Here is a 23,423-nt window from a genome sequence, read left to right as displayed (position 1 = left end):
TTGTTTCAAAATCCAAATGAGAGCTTGGCAAAACGACATCTCAGTCTCGATTATTGACATTTTCAAAACTCAGATTTCTTTAAGAATTCAGTTTTCAGCCTCGAGATCAATAGATATGTAAAACACACAAGTTACAAAACAAAAATAAAGCAAATAAAAAAAAAATTGCGTCTGCCGGGAGTCGAACCCGGGTCTATTGCTTGGAAGGCAATTATCCTAACCGTTGGACTACAGACGCGATTTGTTAGAGAGATCTCCAATATCTAATATAACCCTTTACATACACATCCGTGCAGCCAAAAACTTGTCACTGAGGTTTGTCGAAAAAGAACAAAGTATCTCCCTCATTTTCAAGCATTGATCTCGAGTTCCCTCTGCTTCATTCTCTCTAGTTCTGGAAGACATCAGAAAGACATGTTTAGTTCGAAGTAAAAGCCATTGGAACCAAAATGAAAACACAACCATGAATAATAAGGGTAGAAAGGGTATAGGTGGTGCATTAATAACTGTAATCATCCAACAATTGATAGGTAGATTGCATAAAGATAACAAGTTACAAATTTTCGGCAACACATAACCACTATCATTCCCTTATGGTACAAGATTGCCTCTTAAACACGCTACAATTTATTTGAACTATCAAAGTGACCCTCTGCTCGATTGGAGCCTCAAAAAAGGGCCAGCTAACGAAGCAGCCCTTGCAGAATATATAGAGAACAAAAATGATCCTTTCTAGTAATACACCATTACATTGTTGTAGCTGTGGATGATTACAGCAAATAAGAGGTTCTGTTTTTACTCGCTTTCAGATGCAGGAGCATATTCTTGGATTGCTGTGGCCAGTTTATTTCTATCCTCCTCTGTCTTCATCCTTATTAAGAAGGTTTGTGCCACGACACTATCTTGATTACTACCTTCATTTCCATCACCATAGCCCTACAAAATCAGGAGAAATTGCACTCTTTTGTTATTGCATTGACATTAGTTGCTTTAATTCCTAACATACCTAATCAATGGATCAAGTTCAAATGACCACCCCAAAATCCCACAAAAGAGACACTCAAGAGAAGAATAAAGAGAACTCCCAAGAGCTTCTCAAATTTTTTTTTGGCAGCTAAACTACTTATAATGCCTTTTTAAGATTTGTTATTTGATTCATAGCAGTATAACCCTGCTGTAATGTATACCTGCTAGATGGTTATAACCAACACTAATTGAACATTCAAATATCATAGCATTGTATTACCGCAGTATGAAATATCGCAACAAGGGAATTCTTCTGCGGATTAGTCTTGATGCCTGAATATAACAACGCGTTAAGCAGCAGCTTTCCCACCTGCCATCAGTAAAGAGAATGGAAAGTGAGACTTCGGTCAAGACATCCAGGGTTTAGAGTTGCAATGATTTGCAGAAAACTGGAAAAAGAAAATAAAGCCAACCCCACACTAGTAACAACTGAAAAAGGGACAACAGAAATAGAGAATATTCATACCATCATAAATGTTCAATAAGGAAACGGGGGAAGAAATCTATAAACAATTTCTTGTTCTCTCATAACCCGTTCCCATATCATAGACTACAAAGCTATAACTAGTTTCACATACCACATCTGACTCCTATACTTAACAAGGGGAAAAGCACAAAGTAAAACTAAAACAACCAAATATGTCAACTAAATTTTAACACCAGTTCTATATATTTGAAACCACAGATGTCTGGAAGGAAAACATACATCATTGCGAACAATGACTGTTGGTTTTGATTCTTTTGTACCCTTGCTGACACCCTCTTTGCATCTTATCGTTAGCTGCCCTGTCCCTTTATCTTTCCAACTATCCACTGGATCACTTGACTGTACATATCAAGATCAAGAAAAGGGTGTCAAAAAATAATCGGCAAATATTAACTTAAAAGTGGCCCGTGGAACAACACTCAGCGATTTTGGAAAGAACACAATGCATCAATCAAGAAAATAACCAAAGCACTGAACACAATGCACCCATCAAAGGCAGCACTCAAATGTGGAATAGACATAAAGCATCAGAAGATAATTTCTTAGAACAGCACACGGGTAGCATTAGACTATGATCACAACCAGTTGAGAGACAGGTGGTATGTGTAGCCTAAAACAGTACCAGAACAAAGTGAACTACAAAGAAAACAGATAAAGATACAAAATGCTGTAACAAGTTCTAGTGATGATCTCTATATTGATCAATCAGTGTTATCCAAGGTATAGTGTATGAAATAGTGGTTCACTTCTATAAGGCTACGACTGTTCCTCCCTTTATTTCCCAGTGAGGGGCACAACTTAATTGTGTCATATGAAGTTACATATCCAACTCACTTTTTTATTTTCTCCATCTGTTGAAAAGGAATACAGTACTAGAATACTGATACCGTAATGCACAGCATTGTTAGCTGCAATATGCAACTTTCATCCAGAAAATTCAAGAGATACACTACACCCCAAAATTTGAAATCAAGTGCATCCTGGATAACTTAACCCTATGAATACTTTACTGCTATATTATATACAGATTCATATTTCTTACATGGCAACCTCTTCTTCAAATACCTGCTTGTTAAACTTGGAAAATTCAAAATAAGTATCGATAGACTGTAACCACCATACATTAGTTTTCGTCCTTCAATCAAATTAAAGTGTGCATCTAGCAATTAGATATATGAAAACACAAAATCAGAATAAATTTGTTTCAGCACATAAAGAATTCTGATTACCCATACGTGGTTGACGGTGAACAAATATATACTATTGTACGCCCATACCTTCACATAAAGTTTGCACTTGACTTCGTGGACTACGACAACACCCTTTTCTTCAGACTTTTTCACAGATGGGCTGCTAGGTTCCTCCACATCATTATCTGATAACCAAAACGATAGATTCAATACTTGATAAGAGTAAAGAAGACCATATCTAGATACTTCCTATAATTATCAGCAAACAGAAACTGAAATCAAACATACATTGAAAGAAATGAGGAAAGAAAAAAGAGTAGAAACTTAATTGTCTCACCAGCATCTGCTTCATCAGAAGCATCACGGTTTTGAGGAACTGAACTCTGACTTCCTGGTACACAAGATCACAAAAGAAAAAAAGGATGTCAAGTCCACAACAAAATAACAGGAATAACACTTCTCTACTCCAAAACAGGAGAACTTGTACATATTACGGGTTTCAGTTTTCCTAATCTTTGATTAGTGTACTGGAGCTGGATCAATGACAGGAAGAAAACTAGCAAGAATGAATATTGAAAGAACGTCAAACTAACAGCAACCACTTTTACCTATGGAATTGAAGTTGTGCGTTTTAAGAGTTTGCAAATTTTCCATAAAACACTTTAAAAATACCAGAAGTTCAATCAGTTCTCCATGAAAACATTCTCTAAACTACTTAAACTATTTCTTTGACTATCATTATGATTCAACTGGAGTTTCACTCCTTCAATTCTATTCTGCCACAGAACAATAACATTTTTGATATTGAAACATTATTTTTTCTTTTTGGCACATAATCTCCTACTTGGATTTTCTAATAAACACACTGACCATGAATTCCTATAAATCATAAGTGACATGCGTAACTAAAACAACACCTACCAAACAAGGGAGGGGGTTGACTATTGGACAATGCCCCAGAACTTTGACTGTTGGAGAATAACCCAAAACTGGGAGTGTTGGAGAATCCCCCAAAACTTTGATTGTTGGAAAATAATCCCGGGCTTTGACTATTGGAAAATAATGCCGAACTTTGACTATTGGAAAATAACCCAGGGCTTTGACTATCGGAAGAAACTTTAGAGCTTTGACTATTTGAGAATTGCCCGGGGCTTTGGCTATTGGAAAACATGCCGGAGCTTTGGCTATTGGAAAACATGCTGGAGCTTTGGCTATTGGAGAACATGCCGGAACTCTGACTACTGGAAAATATGCTGGAGCTCTGACTACTGGAAAATATGCTGGAGCTCTGATTAGCGGAGAAGACTGGAGAGCTTTGGCTGTTATATAATCCTGAATAGCTTTGGCCATTGGAAGATACTCCTGTAGAACTTTTGCTGGTAGAGAACACTCCGGTGGAGCTATGGTTGTTGGAGAATACTCCTGTAGAGCTCTGGCTGTTCGAGAACACTCCAGTACTCCATGGAGCTGTAAAGTTTGTGGTTGCACCAACTGACGAGAAAGGGGTTGTCGCCTGAAATTTGTTCGTCTCATTCTTTGTGGACTCCGACTCCTTTTTCTTCTCAGTAGAAGTCTGAGATCCTGCAGCAGCCAAAGTTTCTCCTTTTGCAGCATTTACTTTAAGCCAGTTCACAACGTCACTGAATTTTTCCTGACATAAGAGGTTGAATGCAGCAAGTCTTTTAAGTGGACAAAATGAAACTTTTTGTTTTGTTTTGTTTTTTTTTTTTGGGGGGGGGGGGGGGGGGGGGGGTGGAGATGTGGTCCTAAACATGTTTATTCAGTTACATGCACAGGCTCATATCTCATGTAGGTAAATGCATTTGCCATCCCACCCCGACCCAGACCCCGTCAAAGAGAAGATTTAGAGAAAAAAAGAAAGGCCTGAACAAGCAATTATCTGTGGAACCTATCTGATTAGCTTCTGTAAAATAGATTTGTTTGACAAATCATGTACTAGCCAAGAAGGTAGAAGTATCTCCAGATAGAAAACAAATTCTAAAGAATTACCATGATGTTTGAAGCATGGGCCAGGTAATCTCGAATACCGTCTTCCCAAATTTCATCAGGCTGATTTTTTAGTTGTGTCTGTACCCAACTGTAGAGAAAAGAGGCATATTTAGAGAGAAAGAAAATAAATTTTTGAATGGGTCCATAAAATACAGAAAAACTGACAGAGTGACAGCCGTGTATCTGGGTTGCAAAATTAATTTCCAAGAATGAAAATAATTTTAACTGGTCTAGAAACTTCAGTGTTATGCAAAGAATATCAAGTCATACGGAGTTGAGAAATTGCACGTCATATTTGATACTAAAGAGCAGTGTCAGTAAGAAGAACCAAATTGTTTAGTTGGAACCATTTATGAAAAGAAATTTCTATAAGGACATGCTACATCATGGCAGCACAGTTATGGAGATAGAAATAAGGTGGACCTTGCAAATTGGGTGTTGAGAGCTCTCACATGCCGCCGCGATGACTCAGCTCGCCGTTCATCCAATGAAGGTGTAGCCGTAATCTGCTCTTGAGAAGATTCTGCTCTATGAACATCAAATGAGGATCCTGTCATTATTCTTTTGTTCCGAAACTGCATCATTAATGTAAGAGAAATTACAATAAGCATCGATACAAAAACTGCACATCCAAAATCACGCAAAAGACACAAATTCATGCATCATTAATATATATCAAAATTTTATTCAAAACAGTAGTACACTACTAAAACAATCAGTACAATAATACAAAACAGAAACCACGGAACTTCCAAAATATACAGAAGCTGGGAAAAACCAATTGATACATAACTTCCTATTGAGAGGGGAAACCTTAAACTTGAGATCTTTCTTTGACATCAATAAACCCCCACACCTTGGCTCTCCTACCATAAATGTACCACCTCTTACGCACCCTCTCCAGAAGCCTCTAAACGAAGAATGGCAGCAATATTTTTCTCTTTTTTCACTGTCTGCATTTCTCTTCCAACCTTAATTTTCAATTCAGCTTTCTTGTCCTCTCCACTTTGGCACATAATCAAGTCAGTAAGGTGGCAATCATATGGTACAGAGACTACACCGTTTTCAAACTTTGCACTCAAGATAGAACATACCACCCAAAAACCAACCCAAACCACCGTACTCAAACCAAATCAAAGTCTGAAATCAAGTCAAAACACGAATTACTTTCCTTTCACTGCTAATACTTAGTTTCAATCTACTATACTACTCTTGCTTCACTTATTCTAGCTCCAAAATCTTTGGCTAGTTCAGGAACAGACTCGAACAGCACGAACCACTCAATCCGAAAACCCGGAATAATCCCATAAACTAACAAAAATACCAGCAAATAACCCTTCACAACTTCACATTTCAACACTGGAACTATAATGCAAGCAAAACAAGCAAAATCCAGTACGTGCTCAGCTTGGGTAACTCAAATTTCAAACCTTTACACCATTCAACAACACCAAAACCAAAAACCCCTAATACACACGACCTCCACTATCCTCAAAACCCTAATTTGTTAGGGTTTTGCCAACTTTTCTGAGAAAAAAAAGGTCAACAAAGACAAAACAAAAAAAGCCTGAAACTTTGGAACGGAAAAGCATTACTTACGGCGGCGGAGTCGGAGTTGGTATCTGATAAGCCGAAACGTTTGGCTCCTCCCATCATGATGGTTTTGGATGAAAAGGCAAACTAGGGTTCTTCAGGGGTTGTGCTTTTTTCCTCCGACCTAGAATTGCAGGCAAAACAAGGACAAGGGAACTTTCCCTTATTTTCGTGATTATTTTTTTTTAAATAAAGGAAAATAAAAATTGGAATGGGGGTTGACAGGAGCCTTTGGATGAGGTGGGGAAGTAACTTTTAATTAGGACCGTTGGTCTGGCTTCGCACTACAGCTCCACACGTGTGCCTTCTGTAGATTGGGAAGCGAGCACTTGGCTACTGCTTAGTGCCTTCTTTGAAAATTAGAATATGTTCAAGTAAAATTCTAATTTGTGTTTAGATCAAACTTTAAGTTACTTGACTTACTGATAATAAAGTTTAATTAGAAGAATCTAAAGACTATCTTTCCTTGTATGATTCAGACTCTATGCTTTATAATCCTCTATATAAAGAGGCTCATATTATCAATGTGAACACACAACAATTTTCTCTCAATTTCTAATTCCCTAAAACACGTTATCAGCACGAAGCCCTAACCCTGAAAACCCTAATTTCGTAATCCTCAAAATCCGACAACCACCACCCCACATATCAAAGCCCTAATCCCAAGGAGCCCAGAACCGGTGGCGGAACCACCTGGACCGGTCTGAATCGACCTGAACCAGCCATCGGAAAATCCGAACCGGCCCTACCTTAAGCCTGCCCCCTGCGAGCCCTGCCGAGATCTGCCGAGCCATGTGCCTGCACCTGGCGATAGCCCCTACAAGCCTTCTGCCGACAGCTACCAAGAGCCTTGCGCACCCCAATGCCTGCCCCTGTCGACATATGCCGAAAGGTTGGCATAACCCATGCCGACACCTGCCTAGACCTGTGCACCCCTGTGCCTGCATCTGCTGACAGCTACTTAGTCCCTGCCGAGCATCTACCTGCCAGCCCTGCACAGCCTCCGCACGTCCCTGCACAGCCCCTGCAGCAGCCCAGCCTAGCTCCAACCACTTTTCCGGCCACCTCGGTCAACTTTTCATGTCAAGAATTCCGGCAACTTTTCAAGGTAAACTTTTGTAAAAGTTCCAGTTTTTAAAGTTTTTCATTCTTTTCTTCTTTTTCTCGGGGACTTGCAACCTCCCTTCTTCTACCCCCATTTCTTCTTCATAGGGGAGACCAATAGCCGAACTGTGAGGGTTCGTGCTCACGCTAAACTTGGAGCTTGTAGAGTCCTCCAAACTTAGAGTTTGTTGAGAATAAAAAGATCGACCACATACATCGTTGTTTCGATCTAATCCAAAACCCCTCTTGGAATCGGATTTTCTTAGAAGTGACTACGCTCAGAAGATCCCTAATTTCTTATAAGATACTACGCTCAGAAATTTAATAGTTTTTCGTGGTAACCTTTTTTGCTCCTAAACTAACCATAATCTTGTGTTGTTTTTCAGGATGAGTAACCTGAACAAGTTTAACTTTGTTCCACTGGAGACAACTGGCGCATGATACCATAGGTAGGTCCTAGATGTGAGCCAACATCTTAAGGCTGATGGACTTCTGGAAACCATCGAACAGCCTAGTCAGAACGTGCTCTCCATTGAGCAGGCTGCTGCTTTTGAAGCAAATCAAGCTAAAGCCATAATTCTCATCACAAGGCACATGAATGACTCGCTCCAAAGTGAATACCTCAATGAGGAAGACCCCAGAAAACTATGGGTCGAACTTGAGCAGCGATTTAGCAACTTTCGTGACTTCATGCTTCTTGATTTAGAAGTGAGATGACATAGCCTCTGCTTTTGTGATTTCAAGTCTGTGCTTGATTATAACTCAGAAGCTCTTTGTATCAAGTCTTTAATGGAGTTTTGTGGCAAAACCATAACTGATACTATGTTGATCGAGAAGACTCTCTCTACCTTCCCTGTCTCTGCCCTGATGATTTCAAAGAATTATCGGATTATTGTGAATGCAGGACGTATCACAAGATTTCATGAGCTCATTGGCGCCATGAACGTAGCTGAAAAGCAAGACAATATTCTTGTGAAGAACTATAATGCTAGACCCGTGTGAACTAAATCTATTCCGGAGTCTAACTATAGTCGCGCCCCCAAGGGGGGACGCAAATAGCGAAACCCTAAGACTAGGGACAATTCTGGACGTTCTAGTCCATATTCTAGCCCTAAAGAGGAAGGAAATCGCCAAGAGAGGCGTGCACGGAACCGTGGATGTCAACGTGTGAAAAGAGAGAGAGAGAGGCTGAGCCTCCGACCATGGTAATAACGCCACCAAGAGCAATGGTCGTCCAAATCGCTCCCCAAAGGCTCCTCAATCAAAGGAGCCTGACCATAATAATATTTGTTTTCGATGTGGATTAACTGAACATTGGGCCAAAGCATGTAAAGCATCCCAGAAAGTTGCAAACGCATAAGGAACGTATCGTGAAGCAAGGGAGGCAAATTACATGGAACAAGAAGATTAAGATGGCGATCTCGATCTAAAGGTGGAAGACTACAAGGATCAAGACCCAGAAATTGGCAATTTTGATTAAGTTTTTTTATTTTCCAAGACATGTAGGCAATTGCCATATTATTTTTGTAGTAAATGCCAATGGTATTAGTCTTTCTTCAAAGTAGGCGTACTCAATGTAAGTGTGATGTCTAGGAAGGTTTTGAGATAAGTGGAACTTAAGCGAGCTTTGCTCCACCGACATCTCTCTACTCACCTGGTCACATTTGCATTGGAATTACCGAAAGGAGTTAGACGACTACCATTGTTTTGCATTAGCTAGTTTATTGGATTAGATTTTCTTTGGTAAAAGAAACAATGATGTAATTCCTTTTGGTTTATTAATAAATGTTTAGTTCTTTTCTTTATGACTCATTTTTAATTATGATATTTTCTTTTAGGAATGGATTATAGAGAACTAAAATATCTTACGGATAGTGTGACTACGCACACCATTCTACGCCATAGGCAATTATTCTTAGAGATATTGCCTATACAGTCCTCTATGACTACGATGGCTGGGCCATCAGGTTTAGCTCAAGGACATGGAATAGCCCAATTCCTATTGCCAAATGGCACATTGATTAAAGTCACAGAAGCTCTCTACGCTCCTAAGGCAAATCGAACCTTATTGAGCTTTAAGGATATAAGAGCCAATGGATTCCATGCGGAAACTCATACTGAGAACGGAAAAGAGTTCCTTTGCATCACCTCTAATGATTGCGGACAGAAGCGCATCTTAGAGAAGCTTATGTGTCAATCTAGTGGACTTTATGTCACTACAATTCTACCAATTGAATCCAATAATGTCATAAGAGAAAATCTCTTGAATTCTGACACATACTGGCTTTGGCATGACCGACTAGGGCACCCTGATCGTGATATGATGCTCCATATACTAAAGACTTAACAAGGACATCCATTATTCAGAGTGAAAAGAAGCAAGAATCGAAAATTGATTCCTGGACTTAGCAAGACCTCAACAATTGCAGCATCTGGCGTTGCAGCAGTCTTGAGGCGCCATAGGGCCGCTCAAGTCCCATGTGATGACGCCATCAATGGTGCCAACCATGAGCATGACGCCATGGTTGTTCCTCCCAATGGTCATAACACCATACACAACAATTCCCATGGCTCCACCGCCATGATGGGAGATGCAGTCACACATTTTGCTTCTAATAGCGCTACAGATGCGCAAGCCCAATCAAAATCCTCATTGGTTGCTTCTATGGCCCCTCGCTCATTTTGCAAAGCCTCTTCCTTCGGGAAATTAGGACCGAGACTGTCCTACGCAAAGGATCCCAAAATACTCATTCCGTTCTTATAGAGAATCCAAGAGGATATCTGTGGACCAATTCAACCATCATGCAGACCTTTTAAATACTTTATGGTATTGGTTGATGCGTTGACATGCTGGTCACATGTCACACTGTTGTCCACTCGAAATGTTGCTTATGCTAAACTCCTCGCCCAGATTATCCGTCTACGGGCTCACTACCCTGACCATCATATTAAGTCAATTCGACTTGATAATGCTGGGGAGTTTACATCGAAAACGTTCGATGACTATTGCATGTCACTGGGGATTGATGTAGAGCATCCAATTCCCCATATTCATCCCCAAAATGGTCTGTAGAAGCCGTTATTAAACAACTACATATGATAGCACGGACATTGTTTATGCGCACCAATCTCCATATTTCTGCTTGAGGATATGCAATATTGCATGCAGTGACGTTAATTCTTCTACGACCTACTGTAACCCAATCTTACTCTGCGTTACAGCTAGTTACTGGGTACGAGCCTGATATCTCGCACTTATGAGTTTTTGGGTGTGCCATTTATGTACCTATTACGCCGCCATAGCGTAATAAGATGGGTCCTCAACGACTAATGGGCATCTACGTTGGCTATGAATCTCCAACTATTGTCTGCTATCTTGAACCCTTGACAGGCGATCTCTTTACCTCTAGATTTGCAGATTGTCACTTTGATGAGACAGTCTTCCCATCGTTAGGGGGAGATAAGAACACAAATGTTCAACATGAACGACAAGAATTGTTGTGGTCTGTCCCCACTATGTCTCATCTCGATCCCTGTACCACACAGTCCGAACTTGAAGTGCGACGAATAATCAAGCTCCAGAACGTAGCAAACACTCTGCCTGATACGTTTTCTGATATTGCTAAAGTGACGAGCTATATTACACATACCTGCTGATATTGCTAAAGTGACGATATTGCTAAAGGATCGATGTCCCAAATACTGGACATAACGCCACTCCTGTGACACCAGGAGATGGCGCCATTGCTCAAAATGGCAATGATGTGGCATCTATGGCCATAGGTCCCGCAAGAAAGCGTTGTAGACCGATTGGTTCGAAGGATACTCGCCCTAGAAAGAGAGCGAATGAGGCACAAACAAATCATTTGATCATCGATACTCAAAATCCATCCCATGAAAATGTTCCGGATTATGGTTATGTCCAAGAGACATCATTGGGGGACGCCTCAATGTCAGAACCTATCCCTGAGAACGTAGAGATCTTTGTGAATTACACTAGTGTACATGGGACGTGGGAAAGAAGCTCCATCATCATTGATGATGTATTCGCTTATTCAATAGCGCGTGAGATTATTGAGATCGATGACATCGAACCACGCTCCGTTGATGAATGCCAACGTAGAGCTGATTGGCCAAAATGGAAAGATGCGATCCAGGCAGAACTTGATTCTCTAGCGAAAAGAAAGGCATTTGGCAAAGTTGTACCAATACCGCCCAACACCAAACCAGTTGGTCACAAATGGGTATTCGTTAGAAAGCGTAATGAGAGAAACGAGATTATAAGGTACAAAGCTCACCTTGTGGAGTAAGGCTTCTCACAACGCCCTGTAATCAACTATGAGGAGACCTATTCTCCCGTAATGGAAGTTATAACGTTCCGCTACCTTGTCAGTTTGGTAGTTTCCAAAAAACTGAACATGCAGCTTATGGATGTGGTTACAACATATCTATATGGGGATCTAGATATAGAGATATACATAAAGGTCCCAGATGGACTTCAGATACCCAAATCAAGTAGCTCTAAACCACGAAGCGCGTTTGCAATTAGATTGAAACGTTCATTATATGGATTGAAACAATTAGGGCAGATGTGGTATAACCGTCTAAGTGATTACTTGATTGGAAATGGATATGTCAACAATGAACTATGCCCATGTGTGTTAATGTCTAAAAGTCCGGCGGTAGCTGGACCTTAGTTAATGCTGATCCGGTGGGCGGATCGGTACTTGTGTTGCTCTCGGAGCTCCCGCTACCTGTCAAATAAAATACAATGGGCGTCAGAGGGAGACCGCGCCGGGCGGTCTTCAACTCTCCGATGCCTAAGTTAGTCAATGTATTTATGTTGACAAAGTAACAGTGGGTAAGTATTGAATGCGTAATTAATGAGGAGAGAGGAGAGAACCTTTTATAGGTGAGGAAGAGGTTGATCTTCTCTTAGTTTTCAATGTGGGACTGACATGCTTCAGATCCCAGTTTCAGAAGCTTCTGATGCCATCTTGGCGTGGCGCGTGGCTGCGCGTCGGTGGCGATCCAGAGGTGGTCCGACTCCGAGGTTGTAGCCCACCTGGCGGTGTGTCTGCATGTCATTCCTTTGGCTGGGATTGGTACCTTTGGGGGTACAATGAGCATGGCCCATTATAGCTAATTATGCTTGCAAATGTACATGCCTGTACAATGTGTGTTCATAAAAAGGACAAGTTTCAGATTTGCAATAGTAGCGGTTTATGTCAATGACATGAACATAATTGGCACCCTTAAAGAGTTAAGGGAAACCGCTGAACACTTGAAATTCGAGTTTGAGATGAAAGATCTTAGGAAAACACGGTTTTGCCTCGGTTTGGAACTTGAGCACCGTAAAGATGGTATCCTGATTCATAAATCAGCTTATACCCAAAAGATGCTTAGCCGTTTCAACACTGACAAGATTAAGCCATCAAGCACCCCAATGGTCGTCCATAGTCTTGATCCAAAGAAGGATCCATTCCATCCAAAAGATGACGATGAAGAAGTGCTAGAGGCAGAAGTGTCCTACCTGAGTGCAATAGGCGTATTATTGTACTTAGCACAATGCACAAGACCATATATCTCATTCGCTGTGAACTTGCTAGCTACATATAGCTCTGCGCCAACATGATTCCATTGGACTGGTGTTAAAGATATTTTTCGATACCTAAGTGGTACGATCGATATGGGGTTATTCTCTCCCTACAAAGAGAAGATGGATTCAGACCCATCAAGTGTTAGGGACGCCACATATGGCGGACTACGTTCCCTCTCCGCATCCCAAAATGATATAAGTGTTTTGAAAAGTTTTGCTGATGCTGGGTACCTCTCTGACCCACATAAAGGTCGTTCCCAAACTGGTTATGTTTTCACCATGGGAAAGACCGCGATATCTTGGAGGTCTACAAAGTAGACCTTAGTCGCTACCTCTTCGAATCATGCAGAGATTATTGCTCTTCATGAAGCAGTTCGTGAATGTATATGGCTTCGATCCATAGTTACGCATGTTCGAACCAATTGTGGTCTGAAGTCTATCACAGATGATCCAACGAGCATTTATGAGGATAATGCTGCTTGCATTCAACAAATGAAGTAAGGCTACATCAAAGGCGACAACACTAAGCACATATCGCCTAAATTCTTCTACAATTAGCAACAACAGAAGCTCCTCAAGATCAAAGTGAACCAGGTTCGATTTGAGGACAATGTGGCAGACTTGTTTACTAAGTCATTGCCTAAATTCACGTTCGAGAAACATGTGGCAAGAATTGGCTTGCAAAAATTATCTGAACTCCCATGATCGTAGTCATCAGAGGGAGACGTAGACATCGGGGGGAGATATCTACATGTTCGTCTCGAAGCGTGAAGGGTGTGTTGTGCTCTTTTTCCCTTTTGACCGAGGTTATTTTTGTCCCACTGGGTTTTTGTTACTCTACAAGGTTTTTAACTAGGCAACGAGAAAAGCACCGCGTTTGGGCAACACAAGGGGGAGTGTTTAAGTAAAACCCTAATTTGTGTTTGGCCCAAACTCTAGGTTACTTGACCTAGTGGTAATAGGGTTTAATTAGAAGAATCTAGAGATTATCTTTCCTTGTATGATTCAGACTTTATGCTTTGTAATCCTTTATATAAAGAGGCCTCTATTATCAATGAGAACACACATCAATTTTCTCTCAATTTTTGATTCCCTAAAATAGAACAATAGTTTTTTTTTAAATATATTTGTTTGACTCCAAAACCAGTCTGGTTGCAAACAATCTCTTTTGAGCGTGTGTGCAGGCATGCCAGCACCATGGGGTGCAGTCATGCCAGCACCATGGGGTGCAGTCATCGGGGAGTCCCTGGACATGACTTCTTCTCAAATGCTGTGGACGAGGAGAACACCAACCTAGTCACCAGGTTCATTTCTATACCTTTCGGAAAAGGACTTCTTGTCGTACTGGTAAGGGCTTTGTTGTGATCTCTAGCATTCACTGAATCGATACTTAACGTTGTAAGTTAAGCAAAGCAATCACTGGGAAGTTTGGAGAAAGCACGGGTTTGCTAAAGAGTATCTTTAGCTTCGCTGGGTTGCGAGGGCGTTATCCTTGCTTCGCTGGTTTTCAACTAGGTTGAAGGTAAGTTTGCTTCGGAGAGGCTTTGATAATCGTTGCGATTAGTTGATTGAAGAGTTGTTCTTGTTTCAACCTTAAAACTTGGTATTTATACTTTAGGGTTTTGACTGTTCCTTGCCATAGAAGGATTATTAATTGAAGTTTCCTATTCAATCTCCGCTACTTGATTCCCATAAGGGTTCGTTTTCCTTATGGATTCTGGAACGGGTGAAGCTGTAACTCAAACCCAAGTAGGCTTATGTTTGGGCCACAGGTATCGGCCCGCTATGCTAAATCCCTTAAAGGGATCTTGCCAAAAATACTTTTGGGCTCAAACATTGCCTCCCAGGCCCTGAGATCAGGCCCACGAAAATGTAACTATCGAAGCGGACTTAAACGACACGCTTGATGACCGAAACGAGGCCATTAATGAGGGCTCGCGTCCATTCGCTTTGCAAAAAGTCTTTTCGTCACATCGTTTCCCTCACAAAATCTCTTATTTAAACCCGTAGCCACTTTAGACCTGTCATATCAGAATCTATTCCAGTCTCTCTTAAACCCAGAAACCTTCTTGTTCCATACTATTTCTTCACAGAAACCCAGAAATGGTTCCCCCTAAGAAAATGATCATCGATCAAGAGGAGGAAATCAACGAGAAAGCTGCTCACACCTGGGGAATCAGTATCGGTGCCCGCTACTTCATTCACACTGACATTTAGAGACCTCTGCTCCTCAGACTCCTAAATAACCATGTCGGACTGGGTCCTTCATCACCCTCTACGGTCTACCCATCCGTTGACCCCTGGAGATTTCAATAATTGGGGTGTGCATCTGCACAGAGCAAAAATAGGGCACTGGCCCACCATTAGGGCGGCAGAGCTCTCTAGGTATCGAGAGATCTGGCTCGCTGGAATGCGGCAGGTATCACACACATCATCAATCTGTGTTTTTATCTTCCACGCGGTGGCAATCGCTCACCGCTGGCCGCTATTCTGTGTTTCTGGAACACCGCCACTAATACCTTTGACTTCCGCTTCAGCTAGATGAGCATCACCTTGTTAGATATTCTCACCATTACCGGTCTACCCATTGACGGCGTGCCCTACAGTCACGGTCAATTTGACTCCGTCACCTTCACTTCGACAATGGCTCAAACCGGTCGCGGTTCCTATAGCGGCTCCTACCCTCGGTGGCTGGCCCATTACCTCAAAGAGCACAATGCTACCGGCTGGATTGCTTTCCTGGAGTATTGGCTTTGTAAATTCATTTTCTACACTTCTGCCAATAAGCCCATTGGTCCCTAGACTTTCTTGGCCACGACCCTCTACAACGACCGCCGCGTAGGACTCGGACAACCGGTACTAGCCGCTCTCTATCGCACTCTGTACCAAGCCACCATGCACCCCTTCGAGACCTGCATTTCAGGCCCTTTTTGGATCCTTGACTTCTGAATTCAGACTTATTTCCTGTATTTCCGCCGAGAAGAAATTCCACCGCTACCACCGGCCGATGAACTTTTTGGTCAATGGCTATGCCGCGAGGCAAGGTACACATCCCTACCTTATTTTGAATGTTTCTCATACCTGTACCTCCTGGACGAAATGTCATACTCGGATATGGTGCTTGATAGATGATTCCCGCCCATACTTGAACATGGGTTCCTTCCTGAGGACCCTAATTATGGCCATCGAGCGCGTTTAACCTTTCTCCGCGTGATCTCCTGCTCAGATATCCGGCTCACTGCTGATGAACTCAGTTACGAGCTCTATGCCCCCAATCACTTTCCTCGCCAACTTGGCCTGATCTAGTTAGTGCCATTCCCCCTCTATGATGCTTGGAATTACAACACTTCCTAGCACAGAATTGGCCCCACAACCGGGCCTCCACCAGCCCAAAGTATGCTCGCGCTGGTTGACCTTCCTAATTGGGCCAACAAGATCGTTCCCGTCGATGGGTAGCTGAGGACTACGACCAATGGTGGTCAGAAGTCTCTGTCAACTGTTGGAGATAGCAGGATGACGAGCTCTTCGCAACCCTCTTCCAAGACTTGAGGTATCCCTATGAATCTGATACTGAGTTGCTTGCTCACTTCCCAAAGGATGAGGCACAACCTGCACCTACTCCGCAACCCACGCGAGCCCCGCGTCCTGCTCAAGCCGGAATAGTAATCTGCGAGCCTTCACATGAGGTAATTTCCTTCTCATGTTCTCCATTATTCTCCTTCTGCTTTCACTCTTTTATCCTCCTAGCTCAAATTTTATTGCAGATGAGTTATGCCGCCTTCCTACAGTTAAGTAGTTGATGCTACTCCGGCCATCGGTTAGGCCGCTAAACAAAAAGCAATAGCGACGGATCTTGAAGTTGAAGACTCTTCTGATGATGATGACCCACAGACGGTAAGGAATCTCTCAAAGAATCTATTATCTTGATGTTTTCTTTCAAAGTCTAATGTGACTTCCTTACTCTTTATAGATTGCCGCCGCTCTGGCCCGCAAGCACAGTTGCTCCAACCCCCGGACCGATCCCTAGGAAGAAGATGAACCACTCGCTGATCGATTGGTAATACAATACATACTTACAACAAGCCTTGAAGACCTTCGTTTTATCCTTATCTGAACCCATAACACTTCTCACTTGCAGGTCCACCACAGATCCACAGGCTCCTCGAGGCAAATCGGGGAAGGATCGTCCACCGCTGGCGGTGAAGCCTCTTCCTCACAAGCACTGCCACCAGCCTCCACTGGCGCAACAACCCCAATCACCGCTATGAGTGACTCACGGCTGGCTTTGGTGCCAGTACAAATTCTAGACGACAGCTCGCCTGAGGCAGAAAGAATGCCACCTCCAGACACTCCTCTCGAGGAGCCAACCGTAGCACACATCCTGGAACAAGTAGCACCTTACTCGGTTCCTGACACTGTCGAGGCTGTCTAAGAATAAACGGCAACAAAAACTCCCATCTCATTAAGTGCTTCAGGAACCCCTCGCGAGCCAATTATTGAAGAGGTACACTCTCATAGTCGCCTCTGCTCTGACTCATGCCTTAATCCTTTTGATATTTTAACACTTCTTTTTAGGATCAAAACCCTGCTCCAAACGAGGAGATGGTTGTCACTGCCGAAGAAGTAGTTGGCTACTATCCCGTTGAGCCAGATGGCAAAAATATGGGTGACCAGGAACCTGGCCCCCAAGTGCTTGAAACAGGAGGAGGAGTGAACCCTGAGCCGGTGCCAGAGGCAATTCCTGTCTCGGAGCCTCTTGAGGCCCTTGTCGTTGTTCCAATTCCGCAACAAACACCTCCTTCCAGACTAGAGCGGTTGGCTCGAGTGCTTGAAGTGACCTCCCCCTCTACACTCTCATAGTCACCTCTGCTCTGACTCATGCCTTAATCCTTTTGAATATTTTAACACTTCTTTTTAGGATCAGAACCCTACTCCAAACGAGGAGATGGCTGTCGCTGCTGAAGAAGTAGCTGGCGACTATCTCGTTGAGCCAGATGGCAAAAATATGGGTGACCAGGAACCTGCCCCCCAAGTGCTTGAAGCAGGAGGAGGAGTGAACCCTGAGCCGGTGCCAGAGGCAATTCCTGTCTCGGAGCGTCTTGAGGCCCTTGTCATTGTTCCTGTTCCACAACAAACCCCTCCTTCCAGAGTAGAGTGGTTGGCTCGGGTGCTTGAAGTGACCCCTCCTCTAGGAGTTGTAGATGATGCTAGAGAAGGCCTTCGCAATCTCCTGGGCCCTGGCATTCTTACATCTGGCGCGCTCGCGAGAGCTTTAGAGTACCTCTGAGTTCTTCTCCACGAGGGTGCCATCACTGAAGCCTAGTTCCGCGACATAGACAAGCTGCTAGATGATTTCCCCAGGTGGCTTAATGAGAAAATGGCCGCGATAGCGCAGGCCAGGCAAGCCCAGGCCCATTACCAAGCCCTTGCCCAACAAATGGACAACATGCAAGATTTCCTGAGTGCGCGGGCCAACCTCATTAGACATTTGAGGATCGCAAAGAATCACCTTCAGTCCCAGATTCAGGAACTCCAGGCCCAACTCAACACTGTGAGGGTCAGGCTTGCCCATGAGGAATCCCAGGTGGAGCAACCCTTAGCCGTTTCTGAGACGCTGTCTCAAAACCTGGCACAAGCACGCGGAGAAGTACAACAAGCTGAACAGGACGCTGTTGACGCTGGCTTTCGCCTGGACGAGCATTTCCTTCGCCTAACTTATGCGGGCCGGGGTATTCAGGCCTCTAGTGTTAGGCCCATTATTTTGTATGAACAATATTATTATTAAAATTATTTAGTTATTTAGCCCACTTTTATTGGCCCAAATACTTCTTTAAGTTTTGTAGGCAATGCATTGTTCAACTTTGCCATAACTGCACATTAAGGCAATTTTAAAGAGATAATCTCGAAATGGAGCGGTTATCTCCTTGAAGACCGTTCCGTCACCTACGCGTCTTCAATTTCCTTCAGTTCCCTGATCAACATTGAATTTTATTGATGGCGTTGAATCTACTTCAATCGTCTATCAGAAGGCTAAGGCTACCGAGGTTGGCCTTATAAATATCCACATTTGGGGAAACGAAGATACATGCAAACATGACTTAATCTTGCAAGCTTTGCTTCTCTTCCTTCTTTTCCTGAAATATTCTCCTCACAAACTCACCATCAGCCTCTAAATCTTAGGCTTTATGGCTTAATCTCAAGCCCTGGGTAGGCCTTATGGCCTAATTTTAGGTCCAGCCGCATTCTTTAGCCTCAGAAAGTCTGGATAGGATTCACTGGTTTCAGTTAGGTTGAAGAACACACGGGCTCCTAACGTGGGATACCACATTTTGTAGAGTCCTTCTCCTTAGGTTCCCCTACACGCAGCAAACCGAAGAAGGGTGGGAGGCCACCCAAGGCCGTATGCTCTTCTTCAGAGCCCCACCTCCTGGACTTAATTAGCGGACCAAACTTCCGTTTTGTCCCAGAGGGAGATGGGGCAACTGGGCTGCACTCTCCTCTGGAGACCACCTTCATCCCTGAGGATAATCAACTAGAAGGGTTGAAATGGATTATTTCCTTCCCTCTCCTTGCAGTACAGGTGATAGCAACTGCAGCTCAGATATGAGGAGGGTGAAGAGAGAAAGAGGAAGAGTGACCATCTGACTGCCCTCCTAGCAGAAAACCCAGAATCTCTTAGAATATCTGAAGTCCAACATTTCAGCCACTTTTGGCTTTGTAATCCTACAAATGTACCTTTCGCGAATGTACTTGTATTGTTTTTGGCCGCAAAGCCACTTTATGAATAAAATCATATTTCTTTTGCTACTTCGTTTTCCTATTACATAAAAAGGCCTCTGTTGTAGGCCATGTTACACGCGCTCATACTCTTAACACTTATTGTCAAAATATTTGAATTTGCCAAAAAAATCGAAAACAAAGAAATCTGAAGGCCGTGAAAACAAAGCCTAAATGCATAGAGTGTTGCCCCCCTTTGTCTTACTAGGTGAAGCGAATACATGAGAATGAGGCCACTGAGGAGGCCTAAATGTAAGGGAGAATGTGAACATAGTAAGACTATGGTTGGCCCCTGCCCCAGGAACAAGTGGGTCTTGGGGATCTTCAAATTCCCAGACGCTTGGGTAATTTTTCTTCAAGAACCTTCCATTGATTGGGTTTCGATGGAGTTCACCATCCAGATCCTTAAGGTGAAAGGCCCTGCGATCGAGAATTCGATGAATCACAAAGGTACATTCCCAGCGCGGAGTCCACTTACCGCGGCCGGTCAACTTCTCGCCTAGTGGTAAGACTGCTTTCCACACACGGTCACCCTCCTTGGAACTATGCCCGTGTTTCCTCTTATCATAGGCGCGAGCGACACGTTGTTTTTCCATCACCAAGCTGTCTAAAGCCTCCAAGCACTTCTCGCTAAGATCTTCATGCTCCTGCCACATAGCCTGGACATAGTCCTCACCAATCAAATGATGTTGATCCTGCACGCGTAGTGATTGGACATTGATTTCTAAAGGGACAACTGCATCATGGCCAAACATCAGAGCATAGGGTGTGGTGGTAGTAGGGTTCCGCTTGGAAGTGCGATAAGCCCATAGTGTCTCATACAGTGTTTCATGCCACTGGCGAGGGTTTTCGGCGAGTATCTTCTTATGCTTATGGTATATAGGGTTTGGTAACGACATCCTTATGCTCGCCCCTAGCTTTTCCATCTCGTTTCTATTCGGCCGTGGTCGCTCTCAATTTCATGAACAGGTTGGAGTCCTTTGGGGATGGCGGTGACTCCATCCTGTCTCTAGCTTTTGGGCTGGAAGGTTGATAGCTTCAGGATGGCGAATCCCATTTGACTGGTGGGAAAGAGCCAAAGCGAAATGTCTGCTCGACCTCTTCATGTGACACTTAGATGCCATATTCCCCTTTGTATCGCGAGCATAGGACCACTGGTGATGCTTAGCAAATAGGTTTGGCATTCTTCTTTGCTGGGATCTAGTCCTTGTCCTCTAGTAGTCAAGTCTAGGGTTGGTTTCTTTTGGTTTTTCTTGGTCCAATTCACATCAACCATATTGACCCCGGTGTCAGGAAAAGGTTTCAGGTCTACTAATGTTGCTGCGGTCGTCGGAGCTTCCACCTGCAGACTACCATTATTGAGCCATACCTGAATCTAGTCTTTCAGCTTCACACAGTCAGCTGTGTTATGATTCCACAGGTTGTGAAATTTGCAGTACTTTTTTCCTTTCAGCTGATCTAGGCACGAGAAGGGTCCAAAATCCGTCTTTACCATCTTCGCGGCCATCATTTCATCTACGACATCATGTGCCTTATTGGTATCATATGTATACGTCGCGAATTCAGGTTTGGTGAAGGCTACAGATTTGAGCTTGACAGGTTCCTTAGAGATTTTCAACTGCTTCAAGGCTAAGTTCTTTCTTCCTGTCAGCTCGAATGCGGAGACATCATTCTCCTCTTCATCATCTTCATCTTGGAAAACCTCATCACCTTGGTAATAAGGATCACAGATGGCCGGTTGATATTTCAGGGCAGCCACAATATGGTGTTTTCCAGGCACATATGTCCATTTGGACGCATTCTTTCTAGCGTCGGTTTCTCTGAAGAGATGTTCAAAGCTACCCACCTCTGTGATAAGCTCTCCAATTGATTGGATCATGCTGCCATGTTGCTTCTTTTGCTGGCGTGGCTCCAAGACCTTGTTCGCCAACTTGACTAGTTCTTTCTCAGGCAATACCATACTCAGTTTGGCCTTCTGAATCTGGAAGCGTTGAAGATAAGCAACAGTAGATTCAATGGGCTGTTGGGCCATCTGAGTGAGGGAAGCCAAGTCAACCTCAGGCTCAATATCCCCAAAAGTTTCTCGGAAGAGCTTTTCCATTGCTGGCCAATTTGCCACTGATCTTGGTCGAAGCTTAGAAAACCATCTAAAAGCAGCTCCAGAAAGAGAAGTACCAAAGAACCTACTCTTGAGGATGTCATCATTTTGATACTGGCTGCATTGCACCATAAACCTGGCCAGATGAGTTGCCGCATTCTCAGTATCCTCTCCTGAAAAAGTAGAAAATATGATATTTTTGTAGCCTCTGGGAAAAGGCGCGAGCATTATATGCTGCAGGAAAGGCCCCTCATAAACCTCATCAAGGTGGGCTCTAGGATTAGCCAACCTGATCATCTCCTCTACCTCTTCGCGTCTCACATAATCTGGGTCGGGATGAGGACGTATTTCCACAGTCTGGCGAGCAGTATGCAGGGGTAAGGCCTGGGTAGCGGTCGCTGTTCCTTCCTCCAGACGAATGGTCCTGGGAATAGTGGATTGCTGAAGAGTCATCACTGGCGTGGACACATCCTTTACCAGAGCAGTTATCTTGATTAGATTGCCCTCCTGGTCAATGCCATAGTAATTCCCTGGGAGCTCTTGGTATACATTCTCTGCTCCATTGCTGTCATATTGAGCAAACACGACAGGATCTACAGGACTGCCTTCACTGAATTTCAAAGTTTTACTTTTCTGCTATACCGAAGGTGTAAACTTCTCTTTACCACCAATCACCAGAGCTTTTTCCTTGTTTTTAGTTGACGACGCCGCAGCGGTTGCAGATAGTGTAGCGGTGCTGCTGCCAGCCTTCTCACGGGCAATAGGTGGTATGTATTTACCAAAGTCTGAGGATTGACCAAGCGAACCGATGATGGCACTAGGATCTCCTAAAGCTTTATTCAGAACCTCTTTAGCCTGGTCCAACTCAGCCCTTTGCATGGCAACCTGGGTCGCGAGGTTAGACCCCTCATTGCGAACAATTGCCAATTCTGATGCAGTATGCTTGGCTTGGTTCGTGATGTCGGCCGAGATGTAATTGCTCTGGGTGCCCTGGCCATTTATCATATGCATGAGGTCCTTGTGGTTTTCCAGGCTTTGCTTGTGCATATCTTGCCAATATCCCTGTGTTTGTCGTGAACTCACTTCAAGCTTTTGAACTGAAATTGAAAGCTCGTCAAGCCTTCGACGCTCTTCTGCGAGGGCTTTTTCCATCCTTTCATTATATGCGGCATCATTCTGTTGAAAGATAGCAAGCCGCTCCTCAATGCTCACATTGGCTGGGAGGAGAATGGGCACAAATGGATCAGTTGTCTCCGCGCTAGCGACCACCTGGGTGGCTCTGGACGCGTTGCCGGCCTCATTAGGCTGGACAACATGGGTGTTGTCGCCCTCAGTAGCGGGTTGGGAGTTCCACCCTGTTTGGTTGACATGTCGGATGATCGGGGATTAAGTGAGAACTTTTGAGTCACTTGTTTGTCAGAGAGACCATGAGAGTGCGGGCTGTAACTAGAGGTCTTATGCTTCGGGCAATTAACGTAAATCTTTTGGTAAGGGTTTGCGCTTGACTTCCTAATGGCTGCGATCGCTAAGAAATGCTAT

At 43.5% G+C, this 23,423-nt stretch overlaps 2 protein-coding genes and 1 non-coding gene across 3 annotated transcripts; all 3 read right to left on the bottom strand.

The window, feature by feature from the left end:
- Nucleotides 1-166: 166 nt before the first annotated feature.
- TRNAG-UCC lies at nucleotides 167-238 on the bottom strand. The gene has a single exon. It is a non-coding gene; the product is annotated as a tRNA-Gly (tRNA).
- A 233-nt stretch (nucleotides 239-471) lies between these two features.
- On the bottom strand, nucleotides 472-6,487 carry LOC112178882 (nuclear pore complex protein DDB_G0274915). The gene is made up of 9 exons (XM_024317142.2): nucleotides 6,313-6,487; nucleotides 5,137-5,288; nucleotides 4,714-4,801; nucleotides 3,625-4,354; nucleotides 3,041-3,094; nucleotides 2,791-2,888; nucleotides 1,733-1,852; nucleotides 1,247-1,336; nucleotides 472-936 (listed from the first exon to the last, which is right to left on the bottom strand). Exons 1-9 carry the CDS (start codon nucleotides 6,367-6,369, stop codon nucleotides 796-798), a joined length of 1,530 nt encoding a protein of 509 aa, XP_024172910.1. The 5' UTR covers nucleotides 6,370-6,487; the 3' UTR covers nucleotides 472-795.
- A 13,469-nt stretch (nucleotides 6,488-19,956) lies between these two features.
- LOC112177511 lies at nucleotides 19,957-20,685 on the bottom strand. Its single transcript, XM_024315806.1, has one exon. It carries the CDS (start codon nucleotides 20,683-20,685, stop codon nucleotides 19,957-19,959), a length of 729 nt encoding a protein of 242 aa, XP_024171574.1.
- Nucleotides 20,686-23,423: the final 2,738 nt, after the last annotated feature.

This window comes from Rosa chinensis, chromosome 7, assembly GCF_002994745.2.
Source record: "Rosa chinensis cultivar Old Blush chromosome 7, RchiOBHm-V2, whole genome shotgun sequence".
In the NCBI taxonomy this organism is placed as follows: Eukaryota; Viridiplantae; Streptophyta; class Magnoliopsida; order Rosales; family Rosaceae; genus Rosa; species Rosa chinensis.
The sequence above is the reverse complement of the archived record's forward strand: the minus strand, read 5'-3'. Positions and strand labels throughout refer to the sequence as shown.